The 20,727-nt window shown below is 37.2% G+C and overlaps 1 protein-coding gene across 4 annotated transcripts in view; it reads right to left on the bottom strand.

The window, feature by feature from the left end:
* Window positions 1-10,774: 10,774 nt before the first annotated feature.
* Window positions 10,775-20,727, bottom strand: part of LOC102682783 (dnaJ homolog subfamily B member 6) — a 48,018-nt gene continuing 38,065 nt past the window's right edge. For all 4 annotated transcript variants that reach the window (XM_006634434.3, XM_069190991.1, XM_015354821.2 and 1 more), the window contains 2 exons: window positions 14,662-14,826; window positions 10,775-12,901 (listed from right to left, as the gene is read on the bottom strand). In XM_006634434.3, the coding sequence (XP_006634497.2) occupies window positions 12,804-12,901; window positions 14,662-14,826 (263 nt within the window). In that variant the 3' untranslated portion in view covers window positions 10,775-12,803. The remainder of the gene's footprint in view (window positions 12,902-14,661; window positions 14,827-20,727) is intronic.

Genomic DNA, 20,727 nt, shown 5'->3' with positions numbered 1-20,727 from the left:
TCTCCCCTGGTCTCCATTAATCAGCAGCTTTTCACAATTTATATAATTCTTCAGCATAGCTGCCCTGATTCACACATTCCCCAAAGCAAAAAAAAAACTGAGCTCCAGGTTTTTATTCTGCATATAACCCTCCCACAATGAATCAGCTTCTCAGGCAGCTGTGGGGTAGTACTGTATTTTCCTGCCTACGAAATGTATTTCACTAGTACCACACATAACTCAACTATTTTTCTTTACATTTTTAAAAAAGTTGTGTAAGGAGATATATTTCATAGAAAATATTTCAACATGCCAAGGGTGTTGAAACATTCCCTTTCGGTTCATGTGTTTCCTCTCCCTTTTCTTTAATGTTTAATAAATCCATTCTGTAGAGGAAGACACTGGTGCATTCTGAAAAGTAGATCTCCAAACAAAATATGCTCTCGTAGATGTAATATCTTCCTATTTAGAATTATGCAGAATATTTGTTATGTACTGAAGCGTGCCAGATACATGAAAACAATGATTACATAAAAATCTAACATAACAAAAGGTTAAAGTACAAACATAACATTTGAAATAAAATCTAGAGATATATAAATACAAGTACAATAAAACCTGCTCGGCTTTCATTAGGTGGAACACGTAAAATGTTTTAAAATGTGTGTCTCTTCTTCCTGTCCAAAACAGTTGAACAAGCTGCATTTAAGGAGCTGTCCATGTTTCTCTCTCAGAAAGACCTCCTTGATCCCAATCAGCCCAGATTCAAGCCAGGCCACTCCACAGAGACTTCTGTCAGTCAAAGAGGCCTCCTACTGTGACAGAACTGCCGCTTTCTCCCCTGTGGTGATCCCTCTCAACTCTGTGAATCTCCAGATCCTCCTCCCTTTGTCCTTACCTCTCAGGAAGGTCCTACCAGGTATAATGGAAAGGTGTCGTATGGTTTCTGCATCACAGACTTTTTCAACAGGCCTGTGCTCTCTCCTGGTTTCCTGCTATAGAAGTGTTCATTTATTCTGCTTGTGTGAAAGTGGTAGTACTATATGTATATATCTTTAATGTTTTATTTATATTTGACTTGTGAAAAAGATGTAATATTATTATATGTCTGAAGTCCTGAATTTAAATTAGAAGTACTGTACAAGCATTTCGTTTTAAACAAGAAAAAGGGATATGAGCAACTTTTACAATCTGTAACAAATCTGAAAAATGTTTTAACCCAACACATTAATATATTTCCACAGGAGTGAAACAATTGCAAAAGGATATTAATTGTGTGAAGAGCTAGGAAATTATTTTGATTTCGTTCTTTGGTATTTTTTCCCCATGTGCAGTATTCCAGCCGGGATGGACTTACAAACCTGGGTTAAAAATCATGGTCAGAAAGGTGAAGATGCAGGTAAACTGTGAACTGAAGCATGTAAAGAAATTAGACTAAGTACTGTATGAAAGCAAACAAAAATACTGAGACCTGTGTAGTACAGTAGGATTTACATTGTATAGGGGGTTGTCATGACAATTGAAAAAATATAAGGTTTAATCATTTACAAAACAGATAACCTATTGTATTTCTTACTTTAAATCAATGTTGCTTTGCATTTTTATCATTTACTTAAATTTTTGTCAGACTTTTCTATAATAGGACTTTCTCTATCGGGGCACATAAAAAGGCATCACTTTCTATGTCCAAATGTATAAATAAAATCTATACAAACTCAAAAAAAGTGAAAAGTGAAAACCATAAAATAAAATAAATTAAAATGTGTCGATTTAAATTAATTGAAAAAAGCATTATAGATATGTAATATAAATAAGCACAGTACTAGCATTAATTATACTTTTAAATCATGTAATATTAATTTGGAAAACTTTCATTTTGCAAAATAAGGTAAAATCCACATAAGGCTTGGTGTTTTTAAAACGTGACAAACCGAATCTGAAATCATGCATCCTGGTGTAATATTACAGTGACAGACAACTATCTTGTAGTACTTCACAAAGATACTTCACAATCAGTGTTTGACCTTCCACATCTTTCAGTAAGTGTTCGCAACTGAGTCAGACATAAGTTCATCTCTGCCTCCTTCCATTCTTGAAACCAGCTTAGATGAGAAGAGCCACAGACTAGCTGTTAAAACCTTTAATGGGTTTTATTGCTGTTAGAATACAGTATATTCATCTGCATAACGACACAAAGCTCCACACTGAAGCGACTGCAGGGTGGAGCTTTATTTAGAAACTTTGCATGCATCTAAGAAAAGGCAGAGGGCAATTTTAAATCAGTGACACAACCCCTAATTTGCCTTTGTTCCTGCCCATTCCCAAAATAGCTTAATCTGTCCACCTGCAATCATTAACACTTCGGCTGAGCTGATAGAAGCTGTCTTGGCAATCATTCAAACAACTGTTTGACACCCACCTTCACGAAACGAAATGGGTACATACTGTATACTGCAATTTAAGGTAGTAGTGGGAGTCACTGACATTTTAAAAATACAAGTTTGTGTATGCCTTCACAAAATAATGTTCAAGAGCAGTGAACAGTATTTCTGTGCCTGTTTTATACTTCAGAAGCTCACACTTTGACTTACAGGATTATTCATTATAGGGTTATTAATTGACTAGTGGGGTCATTATTAATTTGTTATTAGTAGCTGTCTCATAATTCTTGCCTGTATGAAATACAGAGAAACAATGTAATTTTAGGTTTATTAGTGTTGTTGTTATAAAGAGAGTCTTGGCACTCCACACCAAGGTGGCTGTATTTCTCTCATTCTGTCTTGGTACAGTATGCCAGGTCCAGTCATCTGTAAGCATTTTCAAAACACTGTTGTCTCACTGTGATGTTGATCTGTCACCCACACTGGAACTTGAGCGGTTGTACTAAACGGGGTGGGGATTGTAGCATAGAGACGAAATACTTTTACAGTATTTGTCCATCCATTTTCTAAACCCTGTCGAGTACAGGGTTGTGGGGAAGCCAGAGCCTAATTGGGTAAGCAAGGGGCACCAGGAGGGTCCATTCGAAGTCAGTTAACCGACCAGTATGTTTTTGGACTGTGGGAGGAAGCAGGGGCACATAACGTGAAACTCAAGGGAATGCCTTGTTAGAGCGCACGAGAACATGCACCACTCCATTACAACTCCACATCTCATTGTATCCTTCACAAGGTCTGGTGTTCATTTTGTTTCAAACAGTACCTGATTTATTTATGGTCAGCTTGTTGGTTTTCACAAAGGAAAACATATTTCTCCACTTCACTGATCTTCTAGATTTTTCTGACGAATGTATTGGCGCCAAATGTCAGCTTACTGCGTCACGTTGGCTGAATGGAGCTCTTGAGTCCATTTTAGGCACATAAGGCTTCTTTCAATATAAAGCACTACCACAGATCATACTAAAGTCAGAAAGAATGACCGCCACTTTGTAATTAAAGAATTACTCATTCTTATTTTCAATTCAGTTTATTTTTATGTATGTTTAAAACTGTCACTCATTGCCTTAAGAAAGACAATCCACTTTCCCACTGGAAAAACCCTGTTCTGCACCTACCCAGATAAATTCTATGCAAACTCCAACATGTAAGGAAGAGCACACACTGTGTAATTATTAGCTATTTTAATATTGATTGTACATTTTACATTTCTAATGAAGAGGAAGGCATTTGGATTGTGCTGGTGAAGTTAGTCCATTGATAACATGTCTTTTAGATTTCTAATCCATTGACCAAGACATCACTGTTCAATTTAAAATCTGTATTACAGGAAAAATAATCTGTTTTATGAAATTACAAAAATTTCAGAAAGGTGCAAATTCTAATTAAAAAAGCTGACCAAGTGCAATGTAATCAATCTTCCATATCTGGGAAATTCCAGTTCTCAACCAGAATTATTTGCAGCTCAAATGCAGTACAGTACAAGTAAATTATGTTCTCAGTCCATTTACCGATTTCAGAAAAAAAAATTGAGATAGCAAATAATTTTCTGTCAAATTTGATAGCTCTTTCACTGGCAAAACCATAGTTCACCTACAGAGCTCTCAAAAACTGACTTTTCAGTCTGACAGGTTAGTGCTGCTGTTGACAGACTTAGATTTTTCAAACACATGCTTGAATTATACTCCCATCTAGTGTCTGCACTCTTTAGAATAAATGTAATTGTTCTGGGCATTATGTTAATGCTGAAATAGGTTTAGTTGTGAAAAATATTCAGTATGGTACTGTAGATCTTTCATACGCTCAAAATTTTTAGCACTTTTTAGGAAATATGTTGATAATTACTGTACTGTATGTCTTTCAGAGAATAGAGCTGAGCTATACATAAACACTAGTTTCACATGGTGGAAAAATTCATCATTCATTTCTAGGGAGGACCAGAAATTGTGTACATATTTTTGCTTCTCTTTCGGTTGTACTCCAGTTGGTCTTTGATACATCTTTTTAAAGCCAAATAAAGTAAAATATATACCTACAGCGAGGACAGACAATTCTTGAGCAAAGTCACCACTTAATGTAGCCACTACCCTCAAACTGTGGCCCTGCTGAGATGATGTTTCTCTTCTCATGTATGTTTACACAATACGTTCAATGTAATGTCATGATTCACAAATATGAAAGAGAAATGTAATAACCTTTTTATCTGTGGTAGTGTGCATGAACTTTTAGGACATGGAAAAATAATCCTGTTTTTTTAACTCCTATGTATAATACAGGTGTATGTTAAAGTACAAATACGGCACTGAAGATTTCACGAAAACCCTCTTTCAGCCAATACAATATTCAATCCTAGAATAAATATTCTGTGAAATCCCCAGTGTCTTATTGTAACACATATGCCACCTATATAGAAAACAATTTAAGATCTTAGTTTCAAATAAATGCATCGGAGCATGATGTAGCTAAATAAAGGTGATAACATGTGATCACATTCACAGCAAGCTAATTCTTCTTTTTGTAACTTTTTATGATGAAAGTTACTGTACCCTGACTAGACATTTAGAGATTTAAACTAGAAATTTAAGCTGCAGCCAATTTCAAATTATTATCTAAATGAAAGCTAAATGTTCTGGTTGGCATAATATGGTGAGAATATATGAGAATACGATGACAACGACAGAATAAATTACATCAGATATAATGTAATGTCCAAATCGTGTGAAACCATTCTCTTTTATAACCTCATACAATGAAAAATATTATCTCACATGCTCTCTTAATATGTCATTTATGAGTCATAAAATCTCGATTTTAGTCCTTCTACAATGACATTCCATAATTAAAATAATGACCAAATATGATAATATTATATAATATATTGTAACGCAACGGGGGCTCAGGTGGGCGCCCTTGCCGCATTACAGTAGGTCGGCCCCATCCCGGCTGAGGCTCGAACCCGGGACTCCCGCGTCTCTCTGCAGTGAGATCTCTCTTTAGCTCACAGGGCTAGGTCACTGCAGAGAGACACGGGAGTCCCGGGTTCGAGCCTCAGTCGGGATGGGGCTGACCTAATGCGGCAAGGGCGCCCGCCTGAGCCCCCATTGCATTACAATATATTATACTATTTTATAACACTACAAATATGACATTAGTAGCAGTATCATTATATCATACTACAGTATATTTTACTTAATGTACATAAGCTACAGTACTTGTGACAATGTGATTTTATAAGGCGATTTTCATCTTCTAAGATAAAAAGGAGAGATAATGACAACACAACCTGCCAGGCCATCCAATTTCTGCTTATCCAGTCAGTGTGTATCAGTGTACATATGAAAGTACAGATTTGTGGAATGTTGTAATAAGATACTTTCCTTAAAAATAAGAAAAAGATACTGAAAATGTACAACTGAGAAAAATCAGTTATGGCATAGAAGAGCAGAAAAAGTATAGTTTGAAAAAGCCAGCAAAGTGAAAACATCAGAACAGTACTTTATAAGTCAAGGGGACTGAAAATGAACACTTATCTGCACAATTAGTATTCATTCCACAGGGACATTAATACAATGGTTATAAAGTCTAATTTTATTCAGTTTGGATTTGTTTAGAGTGCAGAGCAGTGAAGCTCAGTAGTGTTTGTAGGTTTTCTAACCAACTTTTTATACCCACTGGTAAAAACCAACATTAAAGAGCAAATGTTTTTCTGACATCCATTATTTTCACAGGATGCTTTAAAACACAACTAGAACTGGTTTGTTTTTAAATAGAAATATTATATCTGCTGGAACCAATGATATTTTGTTAATCATACCTGTTCAGAATAAAGATGATAGAATGAAGGACTCTACTTGTATATACTGTACAAGTATTTTACACACAGTCACCCTCACCACCTAAATACACACATGTACTTTCACATACCCAAGTCACTTTCAAGGCAGCTAAAAACATTTAAGCTGTTAATGAACGGAATTGTCACTCAATCTCTGTTGAGTGTATTTTCCCGTGTCTAGTTCAGTCATAGTAGGTTTCATTTCCTCAGTCCCTGATGACGTCTTTTGATAACATACTTATTGAAGTAAATTGTGAAGCTGTTGCATAATTTAACTACTGTTTTTCATCCTTTGTGGTGCCCCTGCCCTAAAAAATAACTCATTGATCCCAGGCCTGCCTCTGTATCACCAAGGGTAGCTGCTGATTTCACTGTCAGATGAAGATAAAGAGGCTGAAGAGGAGGAAATTAATGTAAATGCACAGCAGGCTTGATTGTTGGAGGAACCTTTAAATATCCTTTCTTTGCCATTCGTGATCACTAGCTACTGAGGCAGATGATAATGGTGATACATGTAGTAAGTGGGAGTCAGACAGATCATAAATGATACCGAATGTTTGTAATAGGTCTGAGTGGGTTTCCTATCTTGAGGAATTGATTGATTGGTTTCTCTATACAAGTAAAAATTAGGCTAGTGAAAAGAAAGTGATCTTTTCTTTTTTTAAAACTTATTCCAGGCATCTCAGGCATACATCAGTCTTCTGTTCAGTTTTGGTTATTGATCTTTAATGTTAGATTTTTATTAGGTGCCACCACTTTTAAGGAATATTTTCAAACTTTTCAGCTCCTCACTTCGGATTTTCTGAAAGTTTAATATTGCAAACCATTAGAGCAAATGTACATAGGAGCAAATTTTGTATTTTGCGCCTGAAGAGGACAGCACTAAAACTCACCCTGTTGGTCTGTTATGTGTTACTCATTTCTAGGCTGTGCAACTGAATTATACATTTAAGTAGAAGCATACTGAGTAGTTACTTTAAATACCCCAGAGGCACTGTGGCAATTAATTCATATTTTGCCACAGAAATTAGTGAAAAGAGTTTTCCATTACTTTACCATTAGTGCAGGTTTCAAGAAGCAACACTTATCATAATGTGACTGCCCAAATCCTCCTTTATCTTCATTAAATTCCTTAGGGTTTTTTTTCCTTATAATGCACAAATTACTACACAGTGGTAAAACAACTGCTTGAAAAAAAAAACACAACAAAATCCTGCCAGAGCACTAAGAAATGTTCCAGTATTTACTGGACAGCTACTGTATGTTCTTTTCTCCCACTAATTTGTCATTGACTTAGAGTGTTTTAGACACTAGAATATTTCATCTTGTCCGTTTCAGTCAGAAGGGGAAAGTAGATGGCTGGGCAGCATTCCCTGGGGGGAATTCCCTAGCCTGCAAATGCAGGGGTTAATCTCAGGTGCAGGCCATGCCTGTCCCTGCACAGAGCTGTACTGTATCTCCTCAACAACATGGCAGCCAATCGGATTGCCGTTGTGAGACAGGGCTGGGGCTGCCCAGCACAATCTGTTCCTTAGAGGGAATCTGGAGCCTAGCAACAGATATCAGTTCCAGGAGGCCAACACAAGAGGCCTGGGTGCAAACGTGCGATATGGCTACGAGGCAGCACGAGTGGCTGATAAGAAATGGAAAAAAATGAACACAAAACCCATCCATTCTTGTAATGAGAGTACTCAACCAATGTGCACATTTGTTCAAAGTATGGCATGAACACCCTCATCTCTAATCAAATCTCTTCTGATCCACTAATGAACCTCTTTGTGTATGTGAGTTTCAAATGAAGTTTGAAGAACAAAGCACAGAAAAAAATGCACCATACTGCATGATGATGTACGGCACAACAGGAGCCTCAATAACTGATCTGGAGTCATGGTAACTGGGGTGAGCTTTGCTTTTATTGATTAAAATGCATCTGCTCATCCATGCTGTGCTCACACCACCTTGCTGGAGGCAAACTGTACTGGACTTACACAAGCTCTCTTCCTGCTGACAACACAAGCAAAAGCTCATACCATAATTAACTGTTTACACATCTGGAGTGACATTTAACTTTGCATGCATACATACAAGGATGTGCTCAGACTTCATTTCAGTCAAAAAAAAATGCTCACGAGAAGACATTTATCATCAACGGACAATAGATGTTTTTGTTTTTACAGTTGCATCATTGGTCTTTGGTCCTGCCCAATGACGTATCCTCTGGGCACCCTGAAATTTCACTTTCCTGACCAGTATAAAACTCCAGGAGGGAGGCAGTGTGGACAGAGCTGGGTAAGCATGTAGAGGCTGGGAGAAGAGGAAGTAAGTTTAAGTGCATCAAGGTTACAGGATGTTAGTGAAATTGATTGTTCACATTTGTTCATTATTGTTTAGGGTACTATGTACTGTAATATGCTTTCTTTTTCCTGAAAAAAATAAAAATTTTTAAGCCCACTTTAAAATAAGCCACCCTGACATTTACTGTAGATATATGAAAGCAACTCATCAAAAAAATGAAGCATTCACGAACACAGAATGCCATACCTTCCTTTAAAGACAAATCGCAGTAATTGTGTTTTTCACTAGAATGCAATTTAACAAAACATGTTCATGTGCCTTCTGGGTGTAGGATGTTTTCTATTGCCATCACTAGAATCATTTAAATATTGCAGTTATTATGGTAGTACGTTACATGCATCTCCATTCCGTTGAAAGAATTGTTATCAGGATGTCTCATTAAATATGAAGTGAAAATAAACGTTCAACAAGCCAAATAATAAACCAGGACTGGGTTAAATGGAGTCTGGAATTAGTGAGCAATGTTACAAAACAGCCGGTGGTTGAGACATGAAGCAAAAAGCAATCTGCCTTGTTTCCTCAGACCTTTAGTTTTTTTTTTAAATGGGAAACAGAAGTATGAGACAAAGACACATTATCTCCGGAGATGAATTCCGTAGGGGTAAGTGCAAATTGCACCATAGATTCTCTGACCTTTTTTTGGCTAAGGGATCATTCGTGGGGAGACCACCGCTCAGAAGGTTCCCAGTTTAACCACAGTCATCAAATTGAAAAATCAAACTTGCATGTCAACAGATTTATTGTAAGCATTTTCAGATCCAATACCTTGGAGTATTGATTTTGCATACTACTTGGGCTGCTAATACAAAACAATCCATGCATTTCCAAGGAGCCATGAACAATTTCAAAGGATTCCCTGGTGTCTGAAAACCATTTTTGGGAATGACGATGCGAGGGTAATACAGTATATCAACTCATTGACTAACTGCTTTATGCAATTAAGGGTTGCAGGGGAGCCAGAACCTATCCCAGCAAGCAACAGGTGCAAGGCAAGATATGACTTGGTCCCCCACTGACTATATATATATAAATATTACCACCATAAAAATTAATATCATAAACACTCAGCGCAGTAACACACTGAAAAGATGGGAACCTATTGGAGATCAAAGTAGTAAGTGGAGCAAAGTCATTTTAAACTTTTAGGAACAATCATGGTTAATATTTGTAAATATGGTTGGTGCTGCTGGACCAGAATTTCAAAGACCTGAAGCTCCAGTATGGTAAACAGAGACATTGTGTTGCAGGAGATCTGTTCTTCAAACGAGATATTAAAGATCCAGACTGCTTTGCCATTGAAGGTCTAATGGCACTATTCGTGGAGGCTTGAATTCCACTGGGATTGCACATCCTGGCCTACTTACAGTACATTTCCCCTTTATTTAACTTGAGAAGCAGTTTCTCACTTCTCATCTGACGTTTTGAGCCGTGTCAGTGCTGGTGAATAATGGCTATTGCACATCATCCAGGTGGGTGTTCCAATCCAACAGGCATCATCCTGGGGAAAAAACATTCAATTGGTCCAATTACAGAAATACATTTATTAATTGGGGTGTCATGAGTAAAAAGAGCTTTTAGCTTTTAAGGAGAAGAGCTGAGAATACCTGGTATGGTTGGTTAAGTCCTAAATTTTCAACCCCTCTATCTTACCCTATATTTGGAATTTTAAATGCCAGATTTCATTAAAAGGATATGAAATGGCTTATTTTACAAATTTAAACATGATAAAATTATTTTGAGTAAGTCCACTTCTATATCATGCAGAAATTTAACCCCAAGGGAAGAGAGGAGACTCACATCAATCCCTGAACCACGTACAGAATATACAATGTGTGAATTAAACAATATCCACTACCTAAGTAAATGGAAACCTGCCTGAAATGTCATGATCCGTAAAAGTCTATCAATGTAGGATTCCTAATTATTTTAACTGGATTTACGTATGGAGGAGGAGGATAGAAAGTGGAGAATAAGACATTCTCTTATCACCACAGAAACCCAGCACTTTAAAAATAGCTTGGAAAGGCAAAAGTGTCCATGACTTTTGTCAAAATAAGAATGTTTTATAAAGGGAAAAATGTTACTCCGCCATTCCAAACAACAGCCATCGTAAAGTAAGTTATGGTCTTAAAGACTTGACTATCAACGGTTTCAAAATAAAAGCAAAAAAAAAGTTTTATTACTGCTTTATTGGGATGTGTTCATAGAAAAGACAAATAAAAATTCCTATTGCTCTACAAAAGCAGTTTCAAAAGAGTTTCACATGTCTGCACACATACAGCACACTTGCACAAAACAACAACTATAATCACATTTGTCTGGCTTTGAAAGAAAAAGAAAAATAGTGATTTGACGCTGAAGGCTGTACTAGGTAGCGTAGGTTTAAAAGGTTTAAATAAACAAACCTTATGAGAGGAAATAAAGCTGGTACTCATGCAGTAATTAATGAATATTAAAAACAGAAAGGAAGGAAAGATTGTAATTTTGCCCAAAGTGTCTAGAAATGTGCCACACAGTCCCAATATAATTCTCTTGAGTGCAATCAAAGTCATCTTGTATTCAGCATAGAAAATCAATACACTTCAACACACACAGTACCTTTGTCTGCTTAGTGCATGTTTGCTCAGAAAACTAATTTGGTAATATCCAAACGCTCTCAACTTCAGTGACAGTCATGATAAGGAAACTTTCAGAATTTAAATGTGTTTTGTAAGTGAAGGGCTCTTGACTCTCCGCCGTGATCTCACCGCTTTATGGAGATCTTATTAGTGTATGTCTGTGCTCCCAAAAAAATTGAAATGGATTAAAAAATAATGCAGATCCAGTCTTTGTTTTTTAAATTCACTTCTTCTAAAAAACTAATTAAAACAATGCAGTAAGGCACATCCCAGGAAAACTTTTACACTCTTTGCACCAGGTCACAATTTATGTCCTTCAACCACATACAGTATATTAGTCTTAAAATATTTATGTGAAGCTTTTGTTGACGGTAAGGGACAGCTCTTTTAGTGACACTTCGGTTTCTCAATTCAGTGATTAATTATTTATGAAACTCCTCTTTTATTTTACCTGCCTTCACTTTCATCGATGTCCTTCCCTTGTGACAGGGGTGTGATTTGCGTGCTTTTGCAGTTGGCTCTCTACTGCCTTTGAAAGGTTACACTTGCAGTCTCAAGAAATAATTTCTATTCTTTAAAGACAGTCTGCAATTCTAAGTCATTTTGCATGATAGGCGATAGAAATGAATAAACAATGCACTTAAATTTCCATGGTGCCTTTATTTATAGTAGCCCTAACCCTCACATTGCCAGTTCTGCCAAATATACTCTAGACTACTATCTTTAATGCTACCTGCAGTAGCAATCATTTGTCAGTTCGAGACACTCTTAAGCCATGGCAATAGTCACAAAAAGAGACAGACAAACATCCAAAATGATTAGAACCCATCCCTACTGGAAACTACTTATGAAACAAATGAGATCTTCCAAACAGTCTAGATGTTGTCTCTAAAACTAGTTGACAGAAACAATCCTTTTGGAAAATACACAAAAATAACTAGCTTAAGCATAGTTAAATAACCTGTGTTTGAAGACAATCAAGAAAGGAGCCACTTAAGTTATGTGTGCACTTGAGACTGCAGTAATTGTCGAAAGAAGGTATCTACTTCTGCGCCCCCATTTAGGGTCATCACAAATTAATAAAACCACATCCCTGTAGCAACTCTATGACAAGTGCTTACAAAATGTCTCCTGAACTGGATGAGAGTGATTCATAAGGGTGTGTAGCCACTGGGAGAATTCTTCCAGGATTACCAGGTTTTTATTCATGGCATATGTTTAAACAATGTTTATTATTGTGTCTCTTATTAAAATAAATCTCATGGGTCTCTAATGGCTATGGGCGACTTGTTAATATATTTTGGTGGCTTTTTATCCCAGGTATAAAAAATATATATAAATCGATGCAAAAAAATGACAAAACAGTTCAAAATACACTTTGGCACAAAGGTCTAGTCTTACTTTCTGGTAACATTTAACAATTTGGATTTTTAAATAAAATAACATTAACAAGCGCAGTGAAGAGTTGAAAGCCAGGGAAGAAGAAATGGGTCATCCTAAAAGGAAAATGGCCCTTTTTTTCTCTTAAATCTATATTTAAACCTCCCCTCATGCAGGTGCCGCTGCCTGGGTCCAACATTTTTAAAATGGTGTTCCATCCCGGTGAGCCCATCTTGAGGACTTTTTCTTTCTTGACTCTTCCTTTTGTCGCAGCTTCTTCCTCTTGTTATCAAAGTGGCCTGGGGAAAAGATGGCTGATGAAAATACTGTTTGGAGCTCATTACAATGCAGGCTGTCCAACACTGTTTTCGTGGCAAAGAGTATTTTTAAGGCAACTGCTTGATAAAAAAAGTGGTACAATCTTTTTAGGCAGCTAGAGGAAAACACAGAATTCAACCTAGTAATTGTTTTCAATTACATATTCTTTACACCAGATTTATAGATGGGCTGGAGTGGGTATTATAATGTTTCTCTTAGGTAAAAAAAAAAGAATTGGTTAAATTTAGTGAAATTAGTGATTGTGTAAGTGTGGTAAGAATACAAAACTGTCGGTTCAATACTTAACCAGCAGCCGTATCACCCTGCAGCTCACAACTGGCAACCCACAGAAGCTAAGCAATATCTGATTTTTAGTGAGTCAAAACTCAGAGTACTATACATTCCGGAGTTAAAACAAAGCTTCACAGAACATGACTGATATCAACATGATACGTATAGGAGAAATTCAAGAGTTTAAGACAGGGAAAGCTGAACAACAAAGAAATGTTGGACACTGCAATGAAACCATTTCTTGTAATTGCCTTTTCTCTGCTGTACTTTGGTGAAAACAACTGGCTGACCTTCCTGACATGACATGTATTCCAATTATACAGTGCCTATGTAACTGGTATAATAAATTAGGCAGCTGTCAACAACAAGAAAAAATGTATATCACACATTCATTGTCATTCCCCTCTCATTTTAGGAGATAAAAAGGCAACACAGAAAGCACAGATATTGAAAACTGAAAATGTGGAAAGCTAAAATATCTGTTACCATCAACATATCCTTGAATGCTGAACTCAAGACAATTGGAGGAGGTATTTTAAAACCTGTTTCTGTACTCTGTTCTTATACTTGATACCTCTTCTGGCACCCACAAACAACTCTTCCTGCTTGGCCTACATGTGACAGCCTTGGTACACTATCCCATTGGCTGGTGCTTACTCTTCTAAATGAAAGATGACAGATTATTCCAGAAACCTTGTTTTCTTGAAAAAAAAAGTGTACCCTTAGATTCACCCTGTGGCAGAAGGTGAACAGGACTCATGCCAGGACAATATTTCCTTGGGGGGCAGAGATAGGGCACTGCACTCCTGACGTGCCTGTTGTCAGCAGTGCTGGTATACTGTAATTACTCAGTCCACCCAGGGGGACTGGTCTAACTGGCTGGTGTTCTGGTCTGTTTCAGGGAACCACATTATTGGAGTAGCCTAACAGTTCTTTGGATAGTTCTGTTGGTTTTGTGTTGCACTACTGCATCATACTTATTTGCATTAGCAGAAACTTGTAATCCACCCTGTCCTGGTTTAGTATCTCCAGCCCAGAACTTTAAGCGGATATATGGATATATCTCAATTCCTTTTCAGAAAGTTTGCCATTTACCTTCACCTCTTCATGTTACCTTGTGACCAAAACAGTAATTAGATTATCAGACCATACAGGTATATACTATCATATATCCTAACTATATCCGAATATATCCGAATGTGTGAGCCGTCTGTTTAGCACAGTTGTCATTACAGAACTCACCAACCGGACTGGTTTGTTTAAGTGCAGACGAGGGGGGTAAGAGCGATAAAAATCAGAGTAAGCTCAAGAATGTGTCTGGCTGTGAGACTGTCATGAACGTCTGTTGCCCTAAAGCTCTACACAGCAGTCGGGGTCTCTGTGCGCTGGGCTCTCGGCTCCTGCTCTTTCTTCTTCAGGCACGAACGCAACACAGCGCCGGGTTTCACACCTCTGGCGGCTCCGGAGACGATGCCCTGAGCTCCCCGCCCTTCCTCCCCCTCTGTGTGGCCCGAGGTGGTGTTTCTCAGGTAGCCGGGCGCGGAGGCCTGGGCCGGCAGGGCGTTTTGCCTCCGGCGTCTGCGTTCTTGTTCCAGTGCCTCCTCGTTAGCCACTCCTGGGGGATCGACAATAATAAGGGAAACAGATTTTTTAAACTGTAACTTTACTCCAAAAAATGTTCATTATATTAAATGGCTATTCATAATAATTCATATAATATCATAATTAATATGAATACAGCGTATTAATTATATGAATTAACATTTCTATTATTCCACGGTATTTAGTGCTGAGGTTGCATTTTTTGGTTTTAAGGCATTCCAGACCTTATGAAATGTAACTACACTTAGAGAAACCTACCATTTTAAACTTTCACGGTAATTGCACAATCTCACGTTTCACACTCATCCTTGTTTGACCTTGACCTTGTTTGACTGTTTCCTTGACAATGTCAAGCTCTTATTTTGTGTCTCAAATCTACACTGTATACTGAGCATCAAAAGAAATGACATATTCACCAAGCTATGGGGAAAAATTACAATCTTGATGTCCTGTTATTCTTATGTGTAAATTTATTGTGCTAATTACATTTCTCCTCATCAGAGGGTCTACTGTGAAATTTACAGGCTACTAGTATGTGTGGCCTAGAAGCAACACAAGCTGCACGTCTGTGACACTGCTTTGCCAAGGGCTGCATGTGGGTTGTGGGATTCTCTCACATGCCTCTGGTACTGTAGGTCACTGGTCTCTGAGCAGTAGATACCACATGTCATCCAAATAATATAATAATCTGGAGGATCCTTCATGCCATAATAGTTTTCCAGTATGGTAAATAGGGCATCCACAGCACAACAGCACACCTGTCAGATTCTAGTTCCACTGTTACATGGATGACACAAGAAAGGACACTGTCCTGCTGGAAGGTTACCTGTAAGAGCCCATGGGCAGTGTATCAAGTGCGTTTTCAAGTCCTGCGCAGTCAGGTGGCTCTCAGTTATTACAGGTGAAGTTCTGCTGCAACTCCACACTCCTACCAAGGTCACTCTGCACACCCAGACCTATTCACATTCACTAGAGTGATTTACACAAAACCTTAATCAGCTGCTAATGAGAATTTGTCTACTGCTGATAAGTGCAACTGGGGTGTTGCTCCAATGCCACAAAGACATTTTTCCCTAGATAAATGGAGCATATTAATTCCTTCCTGTTTTTCTTCCTAGATTTTCACCAGATTTGAAATTCAACAGGCTACCTCAATGACCTGTGCCCAGTCTGTCACTAATGAAGTTATTTAGTGTTTATGCAACAGGTGCTCTTGCGCATCACAGCCAGTCATGAATGATCCACTAATTACAATGACGCCAAAAAAGAATTAATAAAGATCCCAAATCCTTATTTACTGTATCTCTACAGACATACATAAGTTTCTTTGATGCTCAGTACATGTTTATAATCCTTGTAAAAACATGTTTATTAAGATACATTGTTGTTAATTACAGTAAAGTAGGTTTGAGAGTTAGGAAAGTGAAGGTTGTATTTTGATTTACAAAATAATAGAATAAAACCACCGTTCAAGTGCAAAATTGCCTTGCAAATTGACCATGGTAAATGTAATGGTACAGGCACATATGAAACAAAAAGTAACACTTTATTCAAGCAACATCCACATATACCACAACTGAAAAATACAAGCAAAAAGATATTTTGATACTGTACCTTTTTAGTAGAAAAACAAAATCCAGTAATACGCACTTAAAAAAGCATGATAAAACACATGGAACTTGTTAGTGTCAACATTTCATACAATGCATCTCTATTCAGTTGCTTAACGGCATATTATAAAAGTGCCGACATATAATTCAACATTAAAATTCTACTAACATTTGAAGTGTCCCTTAACCCCCCTATCAGCGCAATACCTTGGCGTGCCCTTGATGTACGGAAATTGAAATGAGAGGCCGTTCAATCATATTCTACACTCTTCAGAAAGCATGTGCATATTTAATATGTGTACCAGTGCACAACACCAAAAAGAAAAGAGTTCGAATGTTGCCTCCATCCACTTTGGTGGCTTTTTTTCATATAGGAATCTTATATATACCATTCATATTTCATATGGTAACATCTCATTGCGATTAGTCATGTAAATAAAAATGAGATTTCTTTATTCCCCTTTTGGTTGGTAATTTACATTTATATTGAATTAGCAGAGGTAGAAAAAAGGAGACTGATTACACTACAAGATTACAGGCAGATAATATCTGCATTGTGTTGTGTAATTAAAGAGGGAAGAGAGAAGAAAGCAGTCCAGATGCTCCCTATCTTGAGCCTGTTTCATTTAGAAAAGGTCTCAGACATCTTTTAAGAATCCTGTAAATATTTAACAGTCAAGTCTTTCAGGAGACATGGATCATTAGAAACAAAGATCAAAAAATGATTTGAGCGTCCATGAATATGGGTCTCAGTGAACACTGAAAGGCAAGAGTGATTATTCTCAATATTTATTCATTTATCTGACATTCCCTAAATCCTTCATATTAAAATATTTCCAAGACAAATAGCAGTTACCCGTTACGCTTGAACTTTTATTTATTTTATTTAACCAACGCAAACAAATTTCCCATCCCACTACAATGACGTGTTAATTCGTATTAATTTTATAGACTTATTTAGATATATCAGTTGAGAAATCAACTGTGATGTCCCTGAGACCTGTTTATGCAGTGGGACATCTACTAGATTAATCTAATATACCTTGTTCGAGGGTACAATATGCATCTCTGTTGTACCCACGATCCTCTCCTGACTCCAGGTCAGGAGTCCTAACCATTCCACACTGCTGCCTTCAAAAGTTTGTTCCTGCTCTAGCGAAGCCAAAATACCCATATCAGTTCATTAACCTGTAACTGATCACTTGAAATTCTTAAACATCTTAAATATTGATGATTAATTTGATTACAGATGTTTCAGGTTATTACTATTTAATTCTGCAGCTTTTTCTGATAATTGTTGGACAGAATGCTTAATAAAGCAATGTGGCCATTCATTTTTTTAAAGACATCAGGTTCAGTCTTACAGTGCAAATCACACACTGTAAGAAACGTCCCACTTAAATCCTCAGAACTAAGGAAGGTAATCTAGACTGCCAAAAACAGTTTGGATCTGAAGGACAAAGGAAATGACAAACAACAAAGGCTGATGGCTGAACACACAACTCTAAAAGTATTTAAAAATGTGTCAATCCCATGTGTTGGTTTTAGAGGTAGCCATTTTAGTAAGGCAAGCAACACACAGAAGTGTTAAAGGCTTTTCTGTGTATCCTGGAAGTTTGTTAAAATAGTAAACCAGAGCAATCTGCCTCTTTTATTTATGAATGCTAACAATGAAAAGCAGTAAAGAAATGGACACCCCTCATTTTAGTCCCCTTTTCACTTTGAATTGCAAATAGCGGTTAATCATGCTTGAAAAGCAACACTGAAGATAGAGATACACAATATTAATTTAAAACACACAAAAGTAATTCTCAGTTGCTTGCTACTGCGATGAGACGAGATGCTTGGCTGTATTCACATTGCTAAAACAGCTCAGCTTTTCCAATCAATATGCAGTTTCTATTATAAGGCCGTTACCTGAGCGATAAGACTAATGCCCCCAAAACAACACAAAAAAGCAGCATAATCCATTATCATTTAATTACTTTAAACAAAAAAGGAATTCAAAGTGCGATCCATGATAATGAGATCTTTTAATACTCATAAAAAGGCTGCCTTTTATTTTCTAGATCAAAGACCGTTTTAATTTAAACTACAAAATGCAGGCTAATATCCAAGCATCATTATCCATGCATGAATTTAGAGCCATTGTTGTGATTTGTCTCAATTTTTATTTCCTAAATGAACATGCATTAGAGTAGAATGAGAAGTGTTATTTAGGGTTATATATAGGCTTGGGCCACATGTTTTTGGGTAAATGTGCCCCTTCATTTTAGTGAATGGCTCTGAAGAATGACTCGCGTTCTTTTATACTGAGCACTTCAACCACACTAAAGTAAATGTATTTTTCAGGAGAGGACAAAACCTACCAGCGCAGTTTAGTACTCTCGTATATACTGAATGGTGGCCCTAGACGTTTAGCTCAAAGGGTGAACAAAGTCTGCACAAACCTGAACAGGAATTTAAACAGTAGTGCAGAATGCAAAAGTAAATGGCATTTAAGAAAATACTTAAGTTTATTTTAGGTCTGGTTGCGATTTGGTTCGGTCTTCAGCAGGAATGACAGAACGCGTGTATTGTGTTTCACATCAGTTACTATTCTCATCTACAGTGGTTCCATGTATACCTTGCCTCTAGAAACATTCCTTGTATGTTTTACACACATTTGTCACTTAATAGCAAAACGAAACAATAGCAGCACATTGATATCAATGACAGCCATGGACTAGTCTGTCTTTTTCCACTGTCTTACATTAATTCTATCATTCTTCCCAGGTTTGTAATAGTGTACTGTAGTTGTGTAAACATTTAATGTTAACAGCGATAATGTCTTCACAAATTACAGTACATTCTATTGACTTTGAGCTTGTATCCCCCACACTCAGCAAAAAACACTGACAGATTTAAAAACTTGTTTTAATGTAAGAAATATTAGTTTAAGCCACAGAAGAGCTTATCCCGAGAAGAAGAAGAATGAAAGCTTCCGGTTAATCAGAGTTGTTTTCCTGACAAAATCATTTTGGTGGCCCCCCCTTTCAAATAATTAAAAAATGTAATTGCTCCGTGTTCGTCAACTACCTTCTTGCTTCACTGCAAACTGTCCATCTTCTCAGCTCATCACTGCCACCCTCGCAGCAGCACAATAACATGAGAACTGCAAATGCTTTTCTCCATAATGCCCACTTGTTAGAGCCATTCGCCATCTTAGTCCAATGCAGTGCATCAGGAATTAACTCATGTCCACCCAAACCCAGTAGTGATTGATGAATTCTGGTCACAGCCAAGTAAGGAAACCAGCTTCAAACCAGTACTATAGGTGTCTGACTATAAGCTGTACTTGTTAAGCCATTCCAGAAATCCTGTATATACATTTATTTGTATGTACAATATGCAATTCATGCACAGTTACCTAAAGGTAGCATACATTTTTTATAGACCGAATTATGATCTGTGGACAACGCATGAGATAAACATTTTTAGCAGGCCTGTTAATGTAGCATGGTAATTAAGCTCTCATCCTGTCTGATCACAATGTGCTAAAAATGCCTCTGCGGTAGTGGAAGACAGTTTGACATCCAGAGCATGTAATTACTACAGTAAAAGGACAAATCAATGAGAGATTAGGCAAACCTCTTCACACACAGTATTCATCGGTTTATTTTCTTTTATTAAACTAGTTCAAAGGTTCTGCAAGGCGAAATTTTAGAACGTAATATACGAAATATTAAAATATGATTTGCTGACAATGTTTAGAACAGCTAATTCACTAATCCTGGAGCCTCCCTTACCTACCCAGAGGTTTGATGAAGCCAGCACCTAGTTTTGCACCTCTTACAAAAAAATTTAGATTTAAAGATTAAAAAGCAGGTTCCGGTTACATCAAAATCCTTTACAACTGGCAAGATGATCGTGAAGAGACTTGGGAAAAATGAGTTTCATCATATACAGTATGACTTACAGCTATGCCAATCCTGTAACATCAGTCCAGCAATAAGTATACGGCCAACAATTTGGATGGTACTGTATAACTGAAATGTTGCTCCTGTAGGAAGGGAGCAATAAGGAATTGCTTGCTTCAGTTTGCAGTTTACATAAAGTAGAGCATAGAACAGCACAGCTTTTCAGGTAACTCTTAACCTTTGGGAAGCTTAGACTTGAAACAGTAGATCAGATCTGCAAAATGAACTCTAATCTAATGAGCTTAATGGCCTGGAAGCAGCAGAAATGTAAGGAGGCTAAGAAAAGTGTCGAATGCACAGTGTTTGTGCTGCATTACTTAATGATGTGTAACAGTTTTTACCAAA

Source organism: Lepisosteus oculatus, chromosome 6 (genome assembly GCF_040954835.1).
Source record: "Lepisosteus oculatus isolate fLepOcu1 chromosome 6, fLepOcu1.hap2, whole genome shotgun sequence".
NCBI lineage: Eukaryota > Metazoa > Chordata > Actinopteri > Semionotiformes > Lepisosteidae > Lepisosteus > Lepisosteus oculatus.
This window is presented reverse-complemented; position numbering and strand designations above follow the sequence as displayed.